Here is a 22131-nt window from a genome sequence, read left to right as displayed (position 1 = left end):
AAGCTATTTGTTATCCCTTATCTGGCTCTAAGTGTTTATTTACCTCAGCTTCGAATGACACCTAAGTTTGGGAAGGTCCTATGTCAATAAAATTTATGGAGGAAAAGGATTCATCAAACTGACAAATAGAACCTGGAATTTTCATAAATAGGATTTCAGCAGAGATGACAGTTGGAATTACTTGTGGAGCAATTTATATGTTGTTAGTAAAATTAGGGATACGGTGGCTCAGTGGCTAAGACGCTGAGCTTGTCGATCGAAAGACCGGCAGTTCAGCAGTTCAAATCCCTGGTGCCGTGTAATGGAGTGAGCTCCCATTACTTGTCCCACCTTCTGCCAACCTAGCAGTTCGAAAGCAGGTTAAAAATGCAAGTAGAAAAATAGGGACCACCTTTGGTGGGAAAGTAACAGCGTTCCATGCGTTGTAGGAGTTTAGTCATGCTGGCCAATTGACTACCAAGACGTCTTCGGATAGCGCTGGCTCTTCAGCTTTAAAACAGAGATGAACACTGCCCCCTAGAGTCAGGAACAACTAGCACATATGTGCAAGGGGAACCTTTACCTTTACTTAGTAAAAAAAAATGATTTTTTAAATTAATTTTTTACCTGCATTGACTTTCATTGTGCTTACATAAATCTCCTGTGTGTGCACACATTAATAAATATCGTAAAATTTTCTAATTGTACCTTGTAGGCAATATTTCATGTTTACCTTTCATTACTGTATGCCAATATTGGAATCTATCTAGCAGATGTCGGCTTCTGGTATGAGAATGTCTGCTTTCACTAGTTATAGGGATGGTTGAGTATAAAACCAGATGGCTGCATTTCAGGGGTGGGTTTCTCGCCCCGTTCCAACCGGTTCGGTTTGAACGAGGCCGGCGGCGTCCTCGCGCATGCGTGCGCCATCCTCGCGCACACATACGGCGTGTGCGTGCCTACTAGCGTCTGCGTGATGCTCCAGCTGCTCCTGGAGGATCGCGCAGGCGCTGTATGCGTTCTGCGCATGCATGGAAGCGCAGAATTCGTAAAAACCGGGTAAGGAGAGGGCGCGGGTGTGCGGGCGCGGGTGTGCGCGGGGGGGGGGGGCTTTGCCGTTCCCGGAAGTTACTTACTTCCGGGTTCGGCGACCAACCGGATCGCAGGGACCGGTGCGAACCGGTTGAAACCCACCCCTGCTGCATTTGCACAAGAAGTTTTCAACTCTGACTTTTTTCCCCTTTCTTTTTTTTTAAATGATTACTTTAAGGTGTATAAACATTGGCTGCCAAGTAACTTCAATATCCATTGATTTGTGCAACCCCAGAAAAAAGTCAATTCAGAAATTGCATTTCAGGTATTGTGTGAATGTAATGCCTAAAGTATGAGGTAAATGTAAAGGTTTCCCTCACACATAAGTGCTAGTCGTTCCCAACTCTAGGGGGAGCAGTGCTCATCTCCATTTCAAAGCCGAAGAGCCAGCGCTGTCCAAAGACGTCTCCGTGGTCATGTGGCCGGCATGATTAAACGCCAAAGGGGCACGAAACGCTGTTACCTTCCCATCAAAGACGGTCCCTATTTTTTCTACTTGCATTTTTACATGCTTTCAAACTGCTAGGTTGGCAGAAGCTGGGACAAGTAACGGGAGCTCACTCCATTATGCAGCACTAGGGATTCGAACCGCCAAACTGCTGATCTTTCTGATCAACAAGCTCAGGGTCTTAGCCACTGAGCCACCTCGTCAAGCAAATTCAAGTTCAAGCAAATGTATTTTATTTCTTCATCGGGAAAATGAAGACATGCACGTTTTAAGATATTACTGAAACATAAAAATATTTTCCTTGCCGGAAAGTATGTTTCACAGTGAATCCTGATCAATGTGGATCGATTATTAGCAGAGAAATGGGCACAATTTAGCATGCAGCCAGCAAGACGTTTACATTTTGAAAAGTTATTTTATTAAATGTGATTTTCTGCGCTCGATAGAAGGATTTTATCCCCTTTTAGAGAAAACCCGCCGTCGCAGATGCTTCATCGTATCTTCTATCTTGCTCAGTATTTGCCAATGATTTTGGGAGCAGGAGTACACTCAGATTTCTTTATAATCTCCTTGTACTTTCCGGGCACCCCGAAAATGCGTGGCTCATTCAGACAAGCATTCTTAGTTCCACAGCCGCGTTCCGCATGACTGTAGAATTTTCCTCCTGCAGGAATTGAGAAAGATAATAACAAAGTCCATTGTGTATCAAGCAAGGGATATAGTGTGGGATCAGAGTCAGGTTTTCAAGCAGCTTATTGTCATTTGCTAGCATTCAAGAAGATTTGGAGAGGGTACCTTTGAACTCTTAAAACAAATGGCCTATTGAAACTGGAACATGTTCCTTCCTCTGCACCTTACCTTCTTATCGGGATGTGAGAAAGACATTTACGTACATATTTACTACGTGTGACATTCGCGGGAAGAACTTTTACATTTATTGCTGTGAGGTGAGTAGTCCCATACATTGCATGAGTCGGTGGGTGGGTAAGACGGAAGGAAGGAAGGAAGGAAGGAAGGAAGGAAGGAAGGAAGGAAGGAAGGAAGGAAGGAAGGAAGGAAGGAAGGAAGGAAGAAAGAAAGAAAGAAAGAAAGAAAGAAAGAAAGAAAGAAGAGTGGGTCAGGGAATGAAGGGAGGGAGGAAGGGAGGAAGGATCAGAGAAGGGAAGGAGGGAGGGTCAGAGAAAGCAGGCAGGCAGAGAGGAAAAAAGGAAGGAAGGAGGGAGGGAGAGAGGGAGGGACTGGGAGGGAGGATGGGAGGGAGGGAAGGAGGAAGAATATAGGAAAGAGTGAGGGAGGGTCAGAGAAGGTAGGCAGGAAGGAAGGGAAGGAAGGAAGAGTATAGGAAGGAAGGAAGGAGCGTCAGAGAGGATAGGCAGGAAGGAAGGAAAGGAAAGGAAAAGAAAAGAAAGAAAGGGAGGGAGGAAGGGTCAAAGAAGGGAGGGAGGAAAGAAGGAAGTAAAATTGATGTAATTGTAATCTACTGTTCTGCAGAGATGAGCCTGGATTTAATTAAAATGACTGCAATCTCATTAAACTATTGCTAGCAAAGGCAGAGCCCAGCCATTCCAGCATGACTGCACTGGCCAAGCCAATTTTATTTTGAAAATAATCTTCAAGTTATCAGATTGATTGTGTTTATTGAATGGCCAAAAGGCCACAATAAAAATGGATTCATACTGTTTTCAGCCGGTTTTTAGGCTGGCTTCTAGTGCTTGTGCATTTCGTAGGGCAAAATGGCAAGAGAGCCAGTCTCATGTAGGGATTAAACAGCCCCACCTTAGCCATAAAAATTTACTGGGTGACCTTGGGCCAGTCACAGTCTTGGCCCAACTTGTCTCAACGGGTTGTTGTTGTGGTGGTGGTTAAGTAGGTGGAAGAAGGGGGGGGGGGTGTTTGGATATGTTTGCTGTCTTGCATTATTTGTGAAAAGAATAAAGACGGGATGCAAATAAATATATAACGGTGCGGTTGGGTGTTGTTGTTTTTTGTTAGATTTTTTTTTTTGCAGTAGACTACAGTCTCTGTGCATTTCGCATGTGTAGAAACTCTGTGTCATGCCCCCATCAGAGCATGAATCTGTGGGGGAAGACAAGAGGGGAACTGGAGCCGAGGGAGATCGAGGGGGTGGCTTCGTTGGCTTCGGAGGAGAATGGGGAGGAGCAGGGCCAGTCAGGCCAGGATTGAGACAACTTTTAGGCAGGGAGGAACAAGGGCAGGATGATCAAGAGAGGCTAAGCAGAGACCATGAAGAGTTCAGGCGATGAGCAAGGACCACCCCCTCCTGATCCTCGAGCACAGAGAATGGAGAGAAGGCGAGAACAGCACAGACTGACCCAGCTACTTGGGAGGAGAGTGCCCTGCCCCTCTTCACAAGGCACACCTGGGGACTGAGTCTTAAGGAGACATTGTGGGGAGGGGCATTTGTCGGCTGCATTCTTTCTGGATTTCTGGATACTTGCCTTGCTCCATTGATTACGGGACTCCTCAACTTGTCCCGCTAGATTTTTTTCTTTGCAATTGTGGTTCTCACAGTGTTGGGCTGGATTATTTGCAGCCAGAGGCTGCTTGGGGTGTGGGTGTGTTTGTGTGCGTTTGTGTGGGTGTGTCATGATTTTGCTCTGAGACTTGCCAGAAACGTGGAAGCGTTTGGAGAAAATTGGAGCAATAAAGGGGTGGTTGAACTGCCAGCTACCTATGTTATTTCTGTGCTGTGCACCCTGGGTCTACAACCTTGCCATTGCCATTGTGATCAGATGCAGCTCAGAGGTAACAAAGGAAGCCTCGTACATCAAACGTCTCACCCAGTTTTTGTCATTAAATAGTGGAAATCAGGGGTGAACTTACCTTCACTACCGGTTCGCAAATGTGAGCATGGACAGAGCATCAAAAACAGGACGTGATGTCGTCCAGGCGAGTGGGTGGAGCCTCTGGCTGCCACTGCTACCGGTTCGCCTGAACCTGATAGAACCAGCTATCATGGATGGAAATACCTAACATCATCGGGCTCATCCCAGTCAACACACTTTCTTTTTTTCTCATCCCCACCGCAGGTGAGAATACTGTTCCTCAGATCTTACCTTGTTCCACCGTCACATCGTAATAGACACAATACTCTTCCCAGCCGTTGCAATGGATCAGCTCAGTGGGTTTGCAAGTTGGATCCTGTGAGATGCATCCAGGACATTTCATTCCGTTTGGGCGGATCCCGAGTTTGGGCACTTGGGAAATGGGCAGAAAGAAGCAGAAATGATCATATCGCCATCCTATCTTCTCAATCCCCAGGAATTTCCCCATCTTAGATCTTTGCTCTGACTTCTTGGAATTCTAGATGAAAGCCAAGTGTTAACGCTCCAATTCTACCTCCCGAAGGTTTGATAGAGTTTGTCTCATAGTTTTCAGAAGTCACATTTTATACAGGTAGTCCCCCCTTAATGACCACCATTGGGATTGGAAACTTTGTCATTAGGTAAACATGGTGTCAACCCTGAAGCTGACCTGGCCAAAGCCATTTTGAAGCTTCAGGGTTGCCACACTGGAGCTGAGGGATAGGGAGAGGGGAATAGATAGCTGGGGTTTTGTAGCCAAAACAAAATACTTTCTCCTGGGAACCAAGGACATTCTCACATCTGATTGGAGAGAGGAGGAGTGATGTTACCAGGCAACCAGATGGCAACCTGATTGGACCATGTGACTGATTTTTTGGGGAAGGGAAGAAACTTTTACTTTTAATTAGGTGAAAACCGTGGGAAACTTCAGAGTCGGTTTTCACCAGAACCGTGCCAATATGATATATCCAATAAAACTATTCTTTGAGGAATTTACTGGCCTCGGAGTTTTGTTGGCTATAGGATTATTACTTGGAACATGGTTGTTAAGCAAGACAACACATGGCCACAACAGACATACGACCTCACTTCCTCCACAGTTCTTAAGTGAATCATTTTGATCACACGGCTGGGAGGGGGGAAATTCTGTGATGGGCATAAGCCAGTGGTGGGTTTCAAAAATTGTTCGAACCTACTCTGTGGGTGTGGCCTCCTTTGTGGGAGTGGCTTGCCACCCATGTGACCGGATATGAAGATGCCGACGACACTTGTCAGAACCACCTTAAATGACCTCACACACAGCACTGGCATGCATAAGAATAGGATGTAAACTTGTTTTTTAAAAGGCATCTTTGGTTTGCGTTAAAACAACTTCAATACACGCAATGTTCTGATTGCACCACAAACGCAGTAGTTATCCCTACCTTTCACAGAGGCACTGAGTTTTATAAATATGAGCATGTTAGTGTAGAATAATCATATCCAAGGACCAGTGGTGGGTTTCAAAAAAATTTGGAACCTCTTCTGTAGGTGTGGCCTGCTTTCCGGGTCCACTGGTGGAATCACTTCTAACCGGTTCGGTAGATTTGACGAACCGGTTCTATCGAATAGGTGCGAACTGGTAGGAACCCACCTCTGGCATAAGCCATAAAGTTACTTTTTCAGTGCTGACATAATTTGAAGCCGTCGCTAAAACCGGGCAGTCATTAAGCAAGAACTACCCTGTATGGGCTGTGAGAATAACTTCGAAAGACAGAAGACCACAGCAGAAACAACAGTCTGACTAGAGACACCTGAATCTAAAGCATGAACGGGAGTAGAGAAACTGTCTCAGAATTGACTCTTCCTAGTTCTCTGGAGGAAGAGCAGGGAAACAGGGAAATATTTTCAGTCCTAGACTTATATACTGCTTTACAATGCTTTACAGCCCTCTCTAAGCAGTTTACAGAGTCAGCCTCTCGCCCCCAACCATCTGGGTCTTCATTTTACCCCCCTCGGAAAGACGGAAAGCTGAGTCAACCTTGGGTCCGGTGAGATTCGATCTGCCAAAACGCAGGCAGCCGGCAGTCAGCAGAAGTAGCCTGCAGTACTAACCACTGCACCACCGCGGCTCATAGACCACTAGGAGGCTAGCGCTTACATGTCACGGTCCCACTGTTGCAAAGGTCCTTGCGACAACACTTTGCGGCACTCCGCTTGCGTCTCGAAGGGAGGGTGAAGCTCATGGGTGATGGAACACAATACTTGGTTTTGCTGCAGCCTTTGTAAGTGGCAAGCCACACATCCTTTCCTGTGCAGGGGAAAGAGTGAACAGTCAAGACAGGGATTAGCAAAGTCAAAAGGAAAAGGAAAACCCATTCAGGGATTGAAAGGGGAAAAGAAATAGCAGAGTGACCTTCAGTTAGCTCCAACATTAAGTGGGGTGGCAAGGAACAACCTCGCTCGTTTTGCCACTGTTAAATCAGTGTTTCATAATATACCAAGAGTATCAAGCTCGATTTCAGGCCCGGGGATGGGAGGGGGATGTTTTTTGGCTAGCAGAATGCTTCTGGAGGCCGAAAACAGGCTGTGCAGGGGGGCCTCCTGGTGCTTCCACAAAGCCCATTTTTGGCCGGCAGAGTGCTGCTGGAGGCCATAGAGGCAAAAAAAATGGACCAGTCCTTTTATATTTCCAGGCCAGCCCTGTGGGTCAGATTTAAGCACCCTGCGGGCTGGATGCGGCCCACGGGTCTTGAGTTTGACACCCCTATAATAGACCATGCACATAATGGTGTGATATATGTGCCCATAATACAGAGTCAGTTTGGGTGTAGTGGGCTAGAAAGTGAGCAAGAATAGAACAGAAATAGAAATAAATAGAAATAGAACAGAGTAGTAGAATAGAATAGAATAGAATAGAATAGAATAGAATAGAATAGAATAGAATAGAATAGAATAGAAATAGTGGAAATAGAAGTAGAGTAGAGTAGAGTAGAGTAGAGTAGAATAGAATAGAATAGAATAGAATAGAATAGAATAGAACAGAACAGAACAGAACAGAACAGAAATAGAAATAAATAGAAATAGAACATAGTAGAATAGAATAGAAATAGAAAAATAGAAATAGAACAGAGTAGTAGAATAAAATAGAATAGAAATAGTAGAAATAGAAGTAGAGTAGAGTAGAATAGAGTAGAATAGAATAGAATAGAATAGAATAGAGTAGAACAGAACAGAAATAGAAATAAATAGAAATAGAACATAGTAGAATAGAATAGAAATAGAAAAATAGAAATAGAAGTAGAAGTAGAAGTAGAATAGAATAGAGTAGAACAGAACAGAACAAAATAGAAAGAGAAATAATAGAAAGAGAAGTAGAAGTAGTAGAATAGAGTAGAATAGAGTAGAATAGAATAGAACAGAACAGAATAGAATAGAATAGAACAGAACAGAACAGAAATAGAAATAAATAGAAATAGAACATAGTAGAATAGAATAGAATAGAATAGAAACAGAAAAATAGAAATAGAAAAATAGAAATAGAAATAGATGTAGAGTAGAGTAGAATAGAGTATAACAGAACAGAACAGAATAGAATAGAATAGAATAGAATAGAATAGAATAGAATAGAATAGAATAGAATAGAAATAGCCTCTTGAAAAAAGCACTTTTGGGACAACCAGGACCTGGATGACAGAGAATCTCTATAGATGCTTCATCCCAGAATTAATGAGTTAATTGTTCCTAAGCCAGGAGCATCTGTCAGCAGAGATGTACTAATAGCCGAATTGTGCCAGAAAACGTATATTTAAATTCAATTTCTGCCACTTTTTTCAACTTACACCACGCTAATTTTGGCATGTCTATCATTTCAGGGGACAAACAAAACAAGCCCTGTTCAACTCCCAGCCCTGCTCATGGAACGAATGGAACCCTCCCTCCAAGTTTCCAGTCCTCGGTGAATAACTGGTCCCCCCGGGGGCAAGCCAGAAGGGTCATTCACCAATGGTTGTCTCGGTGGTGAGAATCAGGCAGGTGTTTTCAAACGGTCGGCAGATGTGTGGTGCACCAGTACAGGAACCGCTGTTGCTGCTGCAATGCTCACACTTCAAACAAAACCCTGAAAGGGAAAAGACTGTGGATAAATATTAGGAGTTGCAACCAATTTGGAGTTTACTCGCCATTGGAGTCAGGAACAATCCCAGGGTATGGTCCCAAAAAGTCAAGAACGGTGACCTGGGCAGTGGCTTTCCTAGGGACAAGACACAGCAGTAAGAAAACAATTATACTGCGCATTCTAATGTTTTCTGAATTACTTTCCCATCTGACGGAATCTCATCGTTTTCCCATTGTTGTGCAAATACAATTCTGGCTGCAGTTAGTATATGTAAAACCAGATATGCCTGCGATGTTTTCTTGGCATCACCTGGCATGACAAAAGTTCCAAATAGCGCAGTCTTGGAACGTGCTGGAATATCTATCATGTATACACTATTGAAACAGCGACATCTACACTGGCTTGGGGATGTTGTGAGAATGGCTGAGATTCTGAGAGATCTCCTGTACGGAGAATTAGTGCAGGGAAAGCGCCCCAGAGTGAGACCACAGCTGCGATATTAGGATATCTGCAAGAGGGATCTAAAGGCCTTGGGAATGGACATTAACAGCTGGGAAACCTTGACCTCTGATCGTTCAGCTTGGAGGCTAAAGACGCAGCATGGCCTTCTCCAATCCGAAGAGACCCTCGTTCGACAGGCTGAGGCAAAGAGGCAGTCCCAGAACCAGCGAAATCTGGGGGCTGGGCAGGGGACAGAATGTATCTGCCCTCAGTGTGGAAGGGATTCCCACTCCCGAATTGACCTCTTTAGCGAACACAAGATGCCTCGTTGGGACCTCTTTCCAGAGCACGATACCATAGTCTTTCGAGACTGAAGGATGCCAAGAAGGAAAGCTTGAGAAGTTGGCTTCTCACCTGCCGGCATTCTTAATCAAAATCTAAAGGACTTACCTGCAGAGATCAGGACGGAGAAGACGAAGTAGATAACTGTGCAACCCTGCATGGTCTTTGAATACAGAAGATCAAGAGAAAAAGCCGGAACTGAGCTGGCTCCTGGGCGAGAGGTGAGATTTAGGCTTTGCTAGCTGATGGGGGCTTATAGCCTCTTGGCTATAAGAGTAGGAGGGACAAGAAGACAATGAGGATGGGAAACCAGCAGAGTTCCTGGCCTCCCAAGTTGCAGAAAGGATCAATCACTGAGTGGAACTCTTGTTTCGAGCTGAGTGACCAGAACGACATGGAGAAAGTTACTTCTCGGATCAATGGGAAGAGGAAAAATACCAACAAGGCTTTCCCCACTCGTGGTCAGGGCAGAGGTCTTCTCCCTTCTTTCAGAACCTGATAGGACTCACAGCCCTGGGAGGAGAAACACGGGGACCATCGCTTTGGGGGATATCATCTAAGCCAGGGGTGTCAAACTCAAGGACCGCAGGCCGGATCTGGCCCTCAGGGCGCTTAGATCTGGCCCATGGGGCCACCCTAGAAACAGCGAGGGTGCTGCCCTCGGTGCCTCTGCCAGCAAAAATGAAGCTTGGGTGAGCTGTAGGCGGCTTTTCCGAGCTCCATTTTTGCTGGCAGAAGGTTGCAGGAGGCTGTTGCAGCCGAAAACTGAGCTCTAGATACCATTTTCACTGGCAGAGCGCCTCCAACGTGAGGGCTGTTAAGCTGGCCATGCCCACCCAGGCCACTCCCCCCCCAGAGGTCAAACACAAGCCTGATGCGGTCCTCAATGAAATTGAGTGATGTAAGCTATCATTACATCCCCAAATATTAAGAGTACATATAATCAAGATCACGTGGAGTGTTAATACCACTTTATAAAGCCTTAGTAAGACCACACTTGGAATGCTGCATTCAGTTTTGGTTGCCGCGATGTAGAAAAGATGTGGAGACTCTAGAAAGAGTGCAGAGAAGAGCAACAAAGATGATTAGGGGACTGGAGGCTAAAGCATATGAAAAACGGTTGCAGGAACTGGGTATGTCTAGTTTAATGAAAAGAAGGACTAGGGGAGACAGTGTTAGCAGTGTTCCGATATCTCAGGGACTGCCAGAAAGAAGAGGGAGTCAAGCTATTCTCCAAAGCACCTGAGGGTAGGACAAAAGGCAATGGATGGAAACCAATCAAGGGGAGAAGCAACCTAGAACTAAGGAGAAATTTCCCGACAGTGAGAACAATTAACTAGTGGAACAATTTGCCTCCTGTAGTTGTGAATGCTCCAACGCTGGAAGTTTTTAAGAAGATGTTGGATAACCATCTGTCTGAAGTGGTATAGGGTTTCCTGCCTAGGGGAGTAGACTAGAAGACCTCCAAGGTCTCTTTCCACTCTGTTATTCTATCCTATTCCACTCTACTCCAGTGACGTGCGGTCAGCTTTAGCCCCAGTGAGGCTGTTTTTAGACTTGTGGACTTCAACTCCCAGAATTCCATAGCCAGGCATGCTCAGTTCCGATTTAAAGCGAAGCATTTTTCCCCCTTGCAAAATAAGTTTTCCCATTCTTTTTCTTCTCCCTCCCCCTCCTTCCTCCCTCTCTCCTTCCCTCCCCCTCTCTCAGACACACACACAGAGAGAGCTTCGATCCTTCTCTCATTCACTCACTCTCAAACACAAACACAGAAGTTGGATTGGATATATTTTCCAAAGGCTTGAAAGCAGCTCCTCTGCCACACACACCCCTTCCCCTGCTGCCTTCCGATCAAACTTTTTGAATTCCTCCCCCCCTCCCCACACACGGACCTTTCCCAGCTGTTTCAGAGATGATTTCAACTCTGCTTCACCCTGCCCTCCCCTCCCCTCTTGAAAAGCCAGAGCTCTGAAGTCAGACTGAGCTAGTCGCTCCCAGAGAACTCTAAAAAGCCTCTAAAAATGCCTTCTACAGGAGGCGAGAGAATACGCGCCTCATTTGAATAAGAAATTCTTCCCTTGTTAACCCTTGCTTAACTCTTAAAAGGCAAAAAAATCCTTATGCAAAAGAGGCCCCTAGTTCTCTGGCCTCCTCCTAATTAATACTGAGAGCAGACACCAAGCCACTGTGACTTGAAATCTGGTAGCAACTACCCTGGCTTTAATTATTTTAAGAAAATTATTTAAAATCCTTTCCTTTCCCTGAGGAGACTGGTGAGGCACGTCCCTGCTCTACTCTAAGTACTGCTTCTAAGTGTATTTAAATGACTCATCTCAGTCAGTGTGATTATTTTCTCCATCTTATTTTTTCCTTCTGCATTGTGTGTGTTAGCAATAGCAGTTAGACTTATATTCCACTTCATTAGGACTTTCAGCCCTCTCTAAGCGGTTTTACAGAGTCAGCATATTGCCCCCAACAACAATCCGGGTCCTCATTTTACCCACCTCGGAAGGATGGAAGGCTGAGTCAACCCTGAGCCGGTGAGATTTGAACAGCCGAACTGCAGAACTGCAGTCAGCTGAAGTAGCCTGCAGTGCTGCATTTAACCACTGCACCACCTCGGCTCAAGTGTTAAATCAGTGGCCCCCAACCTTTTGGGGCCAGGGACCGGTTCTGTGGAAAGAAGTTTTCATCAGCCTGGAGGCAGCGTGGTTTTGCATGCTGCCTGCATCCCATGGATGGGGCTTCACTTGTTTGCATGGCCTGGTTGTTGGAATGCTGCAGTCCGGTGTCGGTTCAGAGACCAGGGGTTGGGGACACCAGTGTTAGATTATCATTTGAAAGGCAGGGACTTCATTCTTACATGAGCAAGTCTGAACTTTGGAGAACAGGAAAGAATGTCCTGAAACCTTGCCAAATGTACAAAATGTTTCACCCTCAAGGTGTGTTCCAGTTTGCAAAAAGGAACTATAGATGAGTTCCAAAGGGCAGCCTTTGAACCCTCTGGAAAAAGCACTCGAATAACTCAGCCACAACGTCGTAAAAGAAGCACAACAAGATTTTATTCCGCCATAAAAAGAAATGAGCTCATTGTTCAAATGTAATTAAGAACTCTTATGCAATTTCGCTCTACTTGCCCGGCTTCTGAAGATGTCAGGGATTGGCCCCTTCGCTCATTAAATCAATCACTTGGCAGCACGAGAACATGTAACATTCTTCCAAATTTCGGCATACAGTCCAGGGATGCCGAATGTGCGCTCTTTATTCTTGCAGGCTTGCTGGGTTCCACAGCCGCGTTTAGCAAAGACGTAGATCTGATTATCTGCGGGAATTAAGGGGGAATATATCACCTCTGAAGAATATGAACCCTCTAAGGTCAAAGAGAGCGACCTGGGCCTTGAATATCTCCAGTAATTCCTGGTAAAATCTCTGTGTTCTTTTTCCCCCCGTGGGATTCCTTTCTACACCTTCTAGTTATTATACCCCGCTTCCAAGTGTTTGAAAAAGTTTCCTAGCAGCCTGCCTTGGTGATTTGTCCCCATCGTATGGGGGTGTTGCTTTTCCCACAGTTCAAAACATCAAGTTTAGCAATAGCAATAGCAGTTAGACTTATATACCGCTTCATAGGGCTTTCAGCCCTCTCTAAGCGGTTTACAGAGTCAGCATATTGCCCTCAACAACAATCTGGATCCTCATTTTACCCACCTCGGAAGGATGGAAGGCTGAGTCGACCTTGAGCCGGTGAGATTTGAACAGCCGAACTGCAGAACTGCAGTCAGCTGAAGTAGCCTGCAGTGCTGCACTCTAACCACTGCGCCACCTCGGCTCTCTTGATTTGTGAAATAAGAAGCTAGCACCTTGTCAGCCAGGGATCTATCATTCTAGCTAGGACAGCCAGTAAAACAGGGGTGTCAAACTTGAGGCCGGGGAGACAGATCCAACCCGTGGGGTGTTTAGATCTGGCCCATGGAGCCACCTGGAAACAGCAAAGGACTGGGACCACAGTGCCTCTGCCAGTGAAAATGGAGCTTGGGAAGTTTCCACCTGTCCGTCCCGAGCTCCGTTTTTGCTGGCAGGGGATTGCAGGAGGCCATCGCAGCTGAAACAGTGTTCAGGAGCCATTTTTGCTGGCAGAGTGCTTGGGGCACCACAAGTACCCCCGACACGAGTGATGTCGAGCTGGCCATACCCACTCTGGCCACACCCATCCCACCCCCACCCTGAGATCAAGCATAACCTGATGCGGCCCTGAATGAAATCGAGTTTGACACCCCTGCAGTAGAAGACGGCAGCCGAACTGTCTTCTTGACTTAAGAATCAGAGCACAACAAAGTCTCTTGAATAGGCTTCCAATTCAAATTTCTCAACCCAGTACAGGTAGTCCTTGACTTACGACCACAACTGAGCCCAAAATTTATGCTGCTAAGTGAGACATTTGTTAAGTGAGTTCCGCCCCATTTTACGACCTCTCTTGCCACAGTTGTTAAGTGAATCTCTGCAGTTGTTAAGTGTTTAGTAACACCGTTGTTTAAGTGAATCTGGCTTCCCCAGGTTGCGAAAGGTCGTCACATGATCTCAGGACATTGCAACCGTCATAAATATGAGTCAGTAGCTTAAGTGTCTGAATTTTGATCACATAACCATGGGGATGCTGCAGTGGTTGTAAGTGTGGAAACGGTCGTAAACAGCTGTTTTCAGTGCCATTGTAACTTCCAGTGTCATTATAACCATTATAACAATATAATTTCAAATGGTCACTCAATGAAATGTTGTGAATCAAGGATTACCTGTAATATAAATGTACAGATATCTTCCCTTTCAAGGTATAAAAATATCGTAAAGTTCTATTAACCTGTTCCCGAGATATTTGGCCTCTCGGAAGATATGAACCAAATGGCCTCCTTTTTCTAGTTAGCAATAGCAATAGCAGTTAGACTTATATACCGCTTCATAGGGCTTTCAGCCCTCTCTAAGCGGTTTAAAGAGTCAGCATATCGCCCCCAACAATCTGGGTCCTCATTTCACCCACCTCGGAAGGATGGAAGGCTGAGTCAACCTTGAGCCGGTGAGATTAGAACCGCTGAACTGCAGATAACAGTCAGCTGAAGTGGCCTGCAGTACTGCACCCTAACCACTGCGCCACCTCGGCTCCTTCTTTGCATCTTGAAGGACTTACCATGTTGCAGTGTCACATCCATGTAAACACACATGTGCTCCTGGCCATGGCAGTTTAACATCTCCGTGGCTTGGCATTCCAGATTCATTGAAAAGCATCCTGGGCATGTCAGTCCATTTTGGGTTTTCTTTGTGTCTTCCACTGGGAGAAGCCATCAGATAGGTTGGTAAGTGCCACTGTAACTCTCAGATGGTTATATCAAGAACTTTAAGGAGGCTTATTATGGGATCCAAGTGGACTGTGTCACGCAGCCCTGAACTAAATCAGGCTTCCACTAATCCGCACCTCCCAGATCTCGCCATCTTCAGACCCATAATCAGATACGTGCAGCTGCATAATATCTATTGGAAACTAAACACCCAATTTCCTCTTCGTTCTTGCTCATCGCTCTAAGCTCGTGATGGCAAATTTAGGGCACATATGCCACAGGTGGCAAGTGGAGCCCTCTCTGTGGGGGTTCACCGGCAAATGCGCGCTAGACAAATGCACGCCGACAAAACCGCACCGACAATAGCGTGATGTCAAAAGCGCGCCCACAAAACCACGCTGACAAATGCGCTCCGACAAAACTGCGCCGACAAAACCGCGACGTCAAAAGCGCGCCGACAAATGCGCGCCGACAAAAGTGCGCCATCATCAAACAACATATTGGGACGCGAAAACAACGTTATAACCCTAACCCTTACCCTAATCGTGGTTTTGTTGGCGCGGTTTTGTCGGCGCGCTTTTGTGGGCGCGCTTTTGACGTCACGGTTTTGTCACCGCAGTTTTGTTGGTGCGCATTTGTCTACCGCGCATTTGTCGGGTCACGCTCTGTGGGCACAGGACCTAGCTCAGCTCCAACAGCCAGTCCCTGCCCTATATGCTGGAGAGGGATATATGCGGAAGGATATAAATTGTTTAGAGTTAGCCTAGCAAGGAGGAGTTAAAGCTCAAGTGAAAGATGGTATCAACTTTTTTTCTTTTTAAGCTTATTTAGGCATGTTTTTGTTAAAGATTTATACCTTGTATTGGTTCTGGGAAGTTGGGGGGGGGAGGCTGGAAGGGTTTGGGGGGAGGGTGGGGGGAGGGAAGTAAATATTTGTAAAAGTTTGTTTTTTAAAATTTTCAATAAATAAAAATGTGTTTGGGGGGGGAAAAAGGAGCAACACCCATCAATAAGAATTCAGACGTTATGGGGGAAGGGGCAGAGAGTTCCTTGCTTACATTTCACAACTCCTTTGTTGCAGAAATCACGGTAGCAGCACTTGGCCGCCCTTCTCTCATGCTTCGAAGGAAACGTGAAACTCGTGGAAAGAGAGAGACAGTTCTTGCTCGCCGCGCAGCCTTTGAAGGTGGAGAACCATTGATTGTTCTCTGGGATTGCAAGAGGAAGACAACGAGACAAGCATCAGAGCTAAATAAGATAAGGTCCGAAGGAACGTTGTTTGGAGAGTAGGAGCCATAGGGGAGGGGAGGGGCCAAAAAAAATCAAAGACTGTAACCCAAGTAAAAAAGGAAATGAGACTTCTTCCCTCTGAACATTCCATGGTTATAATTATCATTAGCGTATGAGGTTGTTACATTAGCCAGAAGACTACAATACTATTGCATGGCAGTTTGGCTGCCGGTTTTCTAGCTTCGTTAGGTACATGTCTGTATGCTTCCTGTTCTGACCCCCCCTCATTCCACACCCAAGCACACTCCGAGCCAAAGAGAAGTTACGGCATTTAATTAACAGACAGACAGGTCGTTGTCAGCAAACCAGCTTGGGCAGCAATAAACACAGATAAAGGCTTGGCAGCAATCCAGCCTGCCAAGCTCACAGTAATGTCCTCCGACATTCAATCCTGCGTTGACTTCTGCAAAGAGGGGCATGTGCACAAGGAGTTTTTATAGTCTGGAGAGAGCCTAATGACCACCAGCTGAGTGCAATTACCTCCTGTAACTGTGCAACTGTTCCTGACGCCTAGTAGCTCTTCGATGGCGTGCATCCAGGAACAACTCACTACTGGCATCCGGCTCACTCTCCCTTGTTTCCTCCCCACTGGTCCAAGGCTCAGGGGCCTCCTGGTGGCCAACCAGCCTCTCTGCACCCTGCTCAGAGTCGGAACCCTGTCCAGGGTCCTCCACATCCTCCAGAGCCGACTCATAGGGCCCCTCACTGCCGGAGTCTGGTGACAGCTCCAGTAGCTCCTGCTGGGCCACAACAACTTTCTATGGTGTGCCGTGGGAAGGTGAACTGGCTTTGTACCAGAGGCAAAGGTGAGTGTCTCTTCCTGCAGTGTCACCCAAGGCGCCCTCCCTTCCCAGAGCTGCCTCACAAACAGTTACCACAACCGGGAAGGTTCAGAGCCATCAGGAATCTGACTGACAGCACAGAGCACCAGCTTGTCTCTCCACTGAAGTGGTACCTGTCTCTCTACTTGCACAGAACATGCTTTCGAGCTGTTAGGTGGACAGGAGCTCAGGCGACTGACAGGAGCAGTGCTAGGACTCAAAACAGAGATAGAGATAGAAATATATAGAGATGGATGGATGGATGGATGGATGGATGGATGGATGGATGGATGGATGGATGGATGGATGGATGGATGGATGGATAGGCAGGCAGGCAGGCAGGCAGGCAGGCAGGCAGGCAGGCAGGCAGGCAGGCAGGCAAATAGTTCCCTCTTCTCCAACATAACCTTTTAATAACCAGGCAACCCTGGTGCTAGTCTGGAAGAATTCCAATCCTCTCCACCCCTACAAAAGGCAAAGACACCCACCGATAATGTTCTCTATGGTCAGGATCAGACAGGCCTTTTCAGATTTTGGACAATTATATGGGGCTCCAGTGCAGGAACTGGTTTTGCTGCTGCATCGTTCACACTGTAAGCCAAGCCCTGGAAGAGAAGATTAGCAAAGCCATGTGCAACTGTACAACGTCCTTATTTTGACTTGATAGCAGAAATGTTACCTAACAGCTTCTTTATCATCAATCACGCTTAACGTAAAATGGCCGTAAAACATGCGTGTTTATCAGCATCAAAACCTTCCTCCCTTTGCTCTTTGCATGCTATAGAATTGGGGGGAAAATATTCTTGTAAGTGAACATTCTACTTCGCTGTAAAAACAATCCAGAAATTTGTTGGAGAAGAGATACCCTGTTTTGTAACTTTGGGGGCCTTCTGATGTCAGGTTTTTATAGGACAAAGTCTGTAAGGTTAATGATAAAGATTCTAATACAGTGTGTCTCAACCTTGGCAACTTGAAGATGTCTGGACTTCAACTCAGAATGCTGGCTGAGGCATTCTGGGAGTTGAAGTCCGGACATCTTCAAGTTGCCAAGGTTGAGAAACACTGTTCTAATATGTACGCAGTCCTCAGTGCTTCCAATTGTAAGAATTGTAAGGTGGCAAGTGAGGGTTTCCAATTGTAAGGTGGCGAGTGAAGGAAAATGCTGAAGATATTGGAGAATCACAACTCATCAAACTAGACACCAATGAACTAAATGACAAAATAGTGTATTGTGATATAAAATGAGCACATGGAACCCCCTAAACAGTGTTTAAAAATGCCCTCCATCTTTTGTATTATGCACTCTTTCCATCTTGTGGTACCTAGAGAAGAGATGGTATTTAGCCAGTTCAGGCCAGCCAGTAGGGGAAATTTTGAGTAGTTCGGAGAACCAGCAAATGCCACCTCTGGTTGTGTTTGTATCTTTTCTCCTATATTCCAGTGGTGGGTTTCAAAAATTGTTCGAACCTACTTTGTGGGTCTGGTCTCCTTTGTGGGAGTGGCTTGCCGCCCATGTGACCGGATGGGAGTGGCTTGCTGCCCATGTGACCGGATATGAAGATGCCGACGACACTTGTCAGAACCACCTTAAATTACCTCACACACAGCACTGGCATGCATAAGAATAGGATGTAAACTTGTGTTTTAAAAGGCATCTTTGGTTTGTGTTAAAACAACTTCAACACACGCAATGTTCTGATTGCACCACAAACACAGTAGTCATCCTTACCTTCCACAGAGGCACTGAGTTTTATAAATATGAGCATGATCATGTAAAATAATCCTATCCAAGGACCAATGGTGGGTTTCAAAAAAATTTGGAACCTCTTCTAACCGGTTTGGGAGATTTGACGAACTGGTTCTACCGAATAGGTGCGAACTGGTAGGAACCCACCTCTGCTATATTCCCTTGTTTTTTAGCTCAGCTGATTCACACGGCAAAGTGGGTTGCCACACCACAACTGAGCTCAGCTCACCAGCGGTGAAACCGAGGGCAGTCTATGAGTGCTGTGCAAGCATGCATGGAAAGCACTCTCTCATAGAACCGGAGGTATGTCTTCATAACATATAACTTAAGAGAATGAGATACTGCTTAAGACCTGCTCCAGTGGTCTGTACTATGAATTAATCTCTGGTAACTTACCAATTGCCAGCAGAAAATCAAAGAGGTAGTAAATCAGCAATATATCCATTCTCTTCAAAACCAGAGAGAATGGAAGGCTGGAGTTGAGGTGGCAACTGCATCAACATCTGGAATCTTCTAACAGAGGAAACTTCCTGGGTGGGAAAGGAGATCAAGAACAGGCCAGGGAAAAGATAGATTCAAATCCCCACTTATTAAACCCATTGCTTGCTAAAACGCAACCTGAACTTGCTGACCAATAGCAATAGCAATTAGACTTATATACCGCTTCATAGGGCTTTCAGCCCTCTCTAAGCAGTTTACAGAGTCAGCATATCGCCCTCACAGTCTGGGTCTTCATTTCACCCACCTCGGAAGGATGGAAGGCTGAGTCAACCTTGAGCCGGTGAGATTAGAACTGCTGAACTGCAGATAACAGTCAGCTGTAGTGGCCTTCAGTACTGCACCCTAACCACTGCGCCACCTCGGCTCATTATTATACTGAAGGATATTCTAAAGAAGGTCCCTTGTCATCTCTTGCGTCGACCACTAAAATTTGCTTTGCGTAGGAGGGCGCTAAGATCATTTCTTCAGGGGGTATTAAAGGGGGTAATTAAAAATGTGGTTGCCCATATCTCATGGGCAGTTGTGATGTTGCCATGTCGCACTGCTGTGCAGGGGAAGCTGTGCAGATTGCAAGCTTGTTTCCAGTGAAACTCAAGGTTCTGGTTGCCATCATAAAGCCCTACACGGCAGGGGTGGGTTTCTCTCCCTGTTCCAACCGGTTCGGTTGAAACGGGGCCGGCAGCGTCCTCGTGCACGCGCGCAGTGCACGCATGCATATTAGCTTATGTGCGATGCTCCATCTGCTCCTGGAGGATCGCGCAGGCGCTGTATGCGTTCTGCGCATGCGTGGAAGCGCAGAACTCGTCAAAACCGGGTAAGAAACGCGGGCGGGCGGGTGGATCCTTCGGCGTTCCCGGAAGTTACTTACTTCCGGGTTCGCCGACCAACCGGTTCGTGGGGACCGCCGCGAACCGCCTGAAACCCACCCCTGCTACACGGCCTACAGCAGGGGTGTCAAACTCAGTTTCATTGAGAGCCACATCAGGGTTATGTTTGACCTCAGGGGGGGGGGGCTGGGATGGTGTGTGGCCAGCTCAACATCACTTATGTTGGGAGCCCCTGTGGTGGCTTGGGTGGGTCTCCATTGTCTCCAGAGGAGGAAGGCAAGACCAGGGAGAGCAGAAAACCCTTGTCCTTTAGAGCAGTGGCTGAGGAACTCTGGGAGTTGAAGTCCACAAAGTTGCCAAGGTTGGAGACCACTGCTCTAGAGGATTCTTGCTATCTGCTGGTGGCCAAGTGTTACCACAGGACTTTCCTTCCTTCCTTCCTTCCTTCCTTCCTTCCTTCCTTCCTTCCTTCCTTCCTTCCTTCCCTCCCTCCCTCCCTCCCTCCCTCCCTCCTTTCCTTTTCTTCTTTTTCCTTCCCTCTTCCTTCTCCTTTCTTCTTCCTTCCCCTTTTTCTTTCTTTTTCCTTCCTTCGCCTCTTCCCATCTTTCCTTCTTTGTCTTCCCTCTTTCCCCTTCTCCTTTCCTGGCCCTTCTTGGATGCTCAAATGTAAAAGGGGAAACGTTTCTCCTTTTCTTTTCTTTTGCTTTTAGTTTTGTTTTGCTAGCCCTCTGCCAGCGAAAACGGAGCCCTGAGCACGGCCCTCCCAAACTCCGTTTCCACTGGCAGAAGGCACCGCGAGCCGGTCCTTCGCTGTTTCCAGGGCGGCCCCGCCAGCTGGATCTAAGTACCCCATGGGCCAGATCCAGCCCGTGGGCCTTGAGTTTGACACCCCTGGCCTACAGATTTAAGATACATCTTTCCCATAGAGAAAGTCTTAGCAATCAGATATGTCCCCTATTATTAAGAGGTGGGTGACCCAGACACCACTCACAATGTTTAGGATTAACCCTGCTTACCTGAAAATCAGACCAATTGAATTCTCCTAAGCCAACACACACTGATCAAGGATGTCAGTTACATGGAATTCTTTCCATAATTTGGGCATCAGGTATGGAATCATGCAAGCCATTACTGATCCAAAGTTATATACCCATTGCATGCCACCAGTTACATGTTCTCCGGGAGCTAGTTTACATTTCGGTGTCGAGGGGTATTTCTCTTAATTCTTCTTATCACTGTCTTTCTTAGGTTAAGGTAAATAACACACTCTATTCAAAGTGGGGGGAAATACTATTGGCTAACACAATTATGACAGCGGTGGCTTCTTCCACCAACCACAGGGAAGGTCAGTGTTCTGTGTCCAGTCTTTGTTGACCGTTACTTAGAATAGTACAGAATAGAATTCTTCATTGGCCAAGTGTGATTGGACACACAAGGAATTTGTCTTTGGTGCATATGTTCTCAGTGTACATAAGGAGAATAAAATAGAATACATTCATCAAGAATCATAAGATACAACACTTGGTGATAGCCATGGGTTACTAATAAGCAATCAAATCATACTAGGAAACAAATGAAACAATATAAATTTTAAAGGTACAAGCAGCGTGGTTATAGTCATAAGTGGGAAGAGATAGGTACTAGGGAGGATGAGAAGAATAATAGTAATGCAGTCTTAGTTAATTATTTGACAGTGTTGTGGGAATTAGTTGTTTAGCAGAGTGATGGCATTCAGGAAAAAAACTGTCCTTGTGTCTCCTTGTTCTGACGTGCAGTTCCCTATACCATTGTTTTGAGGGTAGAAGTTGAAACCATTTATGTCCAGGATGTGAAGGGTCTATAGATATCTGTAGAGCCAAGGTGGCGCAGTGGTTAAATGCAGCACTGCAGGCTACTGCTAGATCAGCAGTTCAGCGGTTCAAATCTCACCGGCTCAGGGTTGACTCAGCCTTCCATCCTTCCAAGGTGGGTAAAATGAGGACCCAGATTGTTGGGGGCAATATGCTGACTCTCTGTAAACCGCTTAGAGAGGGCTGAAAGCCCTATGAAGCGGTATATAAGTCTACTGCTATTGCTATTTTCACAGCTTTCTTTTTGACTCATGAAGTATACAGGTCCTCAATGGAAGGCAGGTTGGTAGCAATTGTTTTTTCTGCAGTTCTAATTATCCGTTGAAGTCTGTTTCTGTCTTCTCTGGTCATAAAGCAAGTTCCAGAACCAAGTTGTACCCATCTGACGCCAACTTGGGATTCCTGCATCACTCATCTTTGACTCCAGATCCCCAGCCTTAAACCTAGATGTATCTTGACAGTATGAGCAGCTGGTTGGTCCCAGAGAATTAAGTCTTGGGTTTCCTTCCTGCCACCCAAAACCCACCACATTCCATAACCAACTTGAC

General features: G+C 46.1%; 1 protein-coding gene and 3 long non-coding RNA genes across 4 annotated transcripts in view; all 4 read right to left on the bottom strand.

The window, feature by feature from the left end:
* The window catches only part of LOC148042948 (uncharacterized), a 281857-nt gene that overhangs the window by 79204 nt on the left and 180522 nt on the right, over window positions 1–22131 (bottom strand). The window lies entirely within an intron of this gene.
* LOC148042954 (phospholipase A2 inhibitor and Ly6/PLAUR domain-containing protein-like) lies at window positions 1915–10728 on the bottom strand. Its single transcript, XM_087727535.1, has 5 exons — window positions 9332–10728; window positions 8327–8443; window positions 6485–6634; window positions 4597–4737; window positions 1915–2183 (listed from the first exon to the last, which is right to left on the bottom strand). The coding sequence occupies exons 1-5, from the start codon at window positions 9381–9383 to the stop codon at window positions 2032–2034; spliced, it is 612 nt and encodes a 203-aa protein (XP_087583661.1). The 5' UTR covers window positions 9384–10728; the 3' UTR covers window positions 1915–2031.
* LOC148042953 (uncharacterized) lies at window positions 12392–16260 on the bottom strand. Its single transcript, XR_015698307.1, has 3 exons — window positions 15606–16260; window positions 14400–14540; window positions 12392–12545 (listed from the first exon to the last, which is right to left on the bottom strand). It is a non-coding gene; the product is annotated as an uncharacterized LOC148042953 (long non-coding RNA).
* On the bottom strand, window positions 17008–20949 carry LOC148042952 (uncharacterized). The gene is made up of 3 exons (XR_015698308.1): window positions 20750–20949; window positions 18802–18935; window positions 17008–17263 (listed from the first exon to the last, which is right to left on the bottom strand). It is a non-coding gene; the product is annotated as an uncharacterized LOC148042952 (long non-coding RNA).

The sequence above is a fragment of the Thamnophis sirtalis genome, unplaced genomic scaffold, assembly GCF_051295495.1.
Source record: "Thamnophis sirtalis isolate CommonGarterSnake01/CBP01778 unplaced genomic scaffold, rThaSir2_p1.2 scaffold_13, whole genome shotgun sequence".
Lineage (NCBI taxonomy): Eukaryota > Metazoa > Chordata > Lepidosauria > Squamata > Natricidae > Thamnophis > Thamnophis sirtalis.
This window is presented reverse-complemented; position numbering and strand designations above follow the sequence as displayed.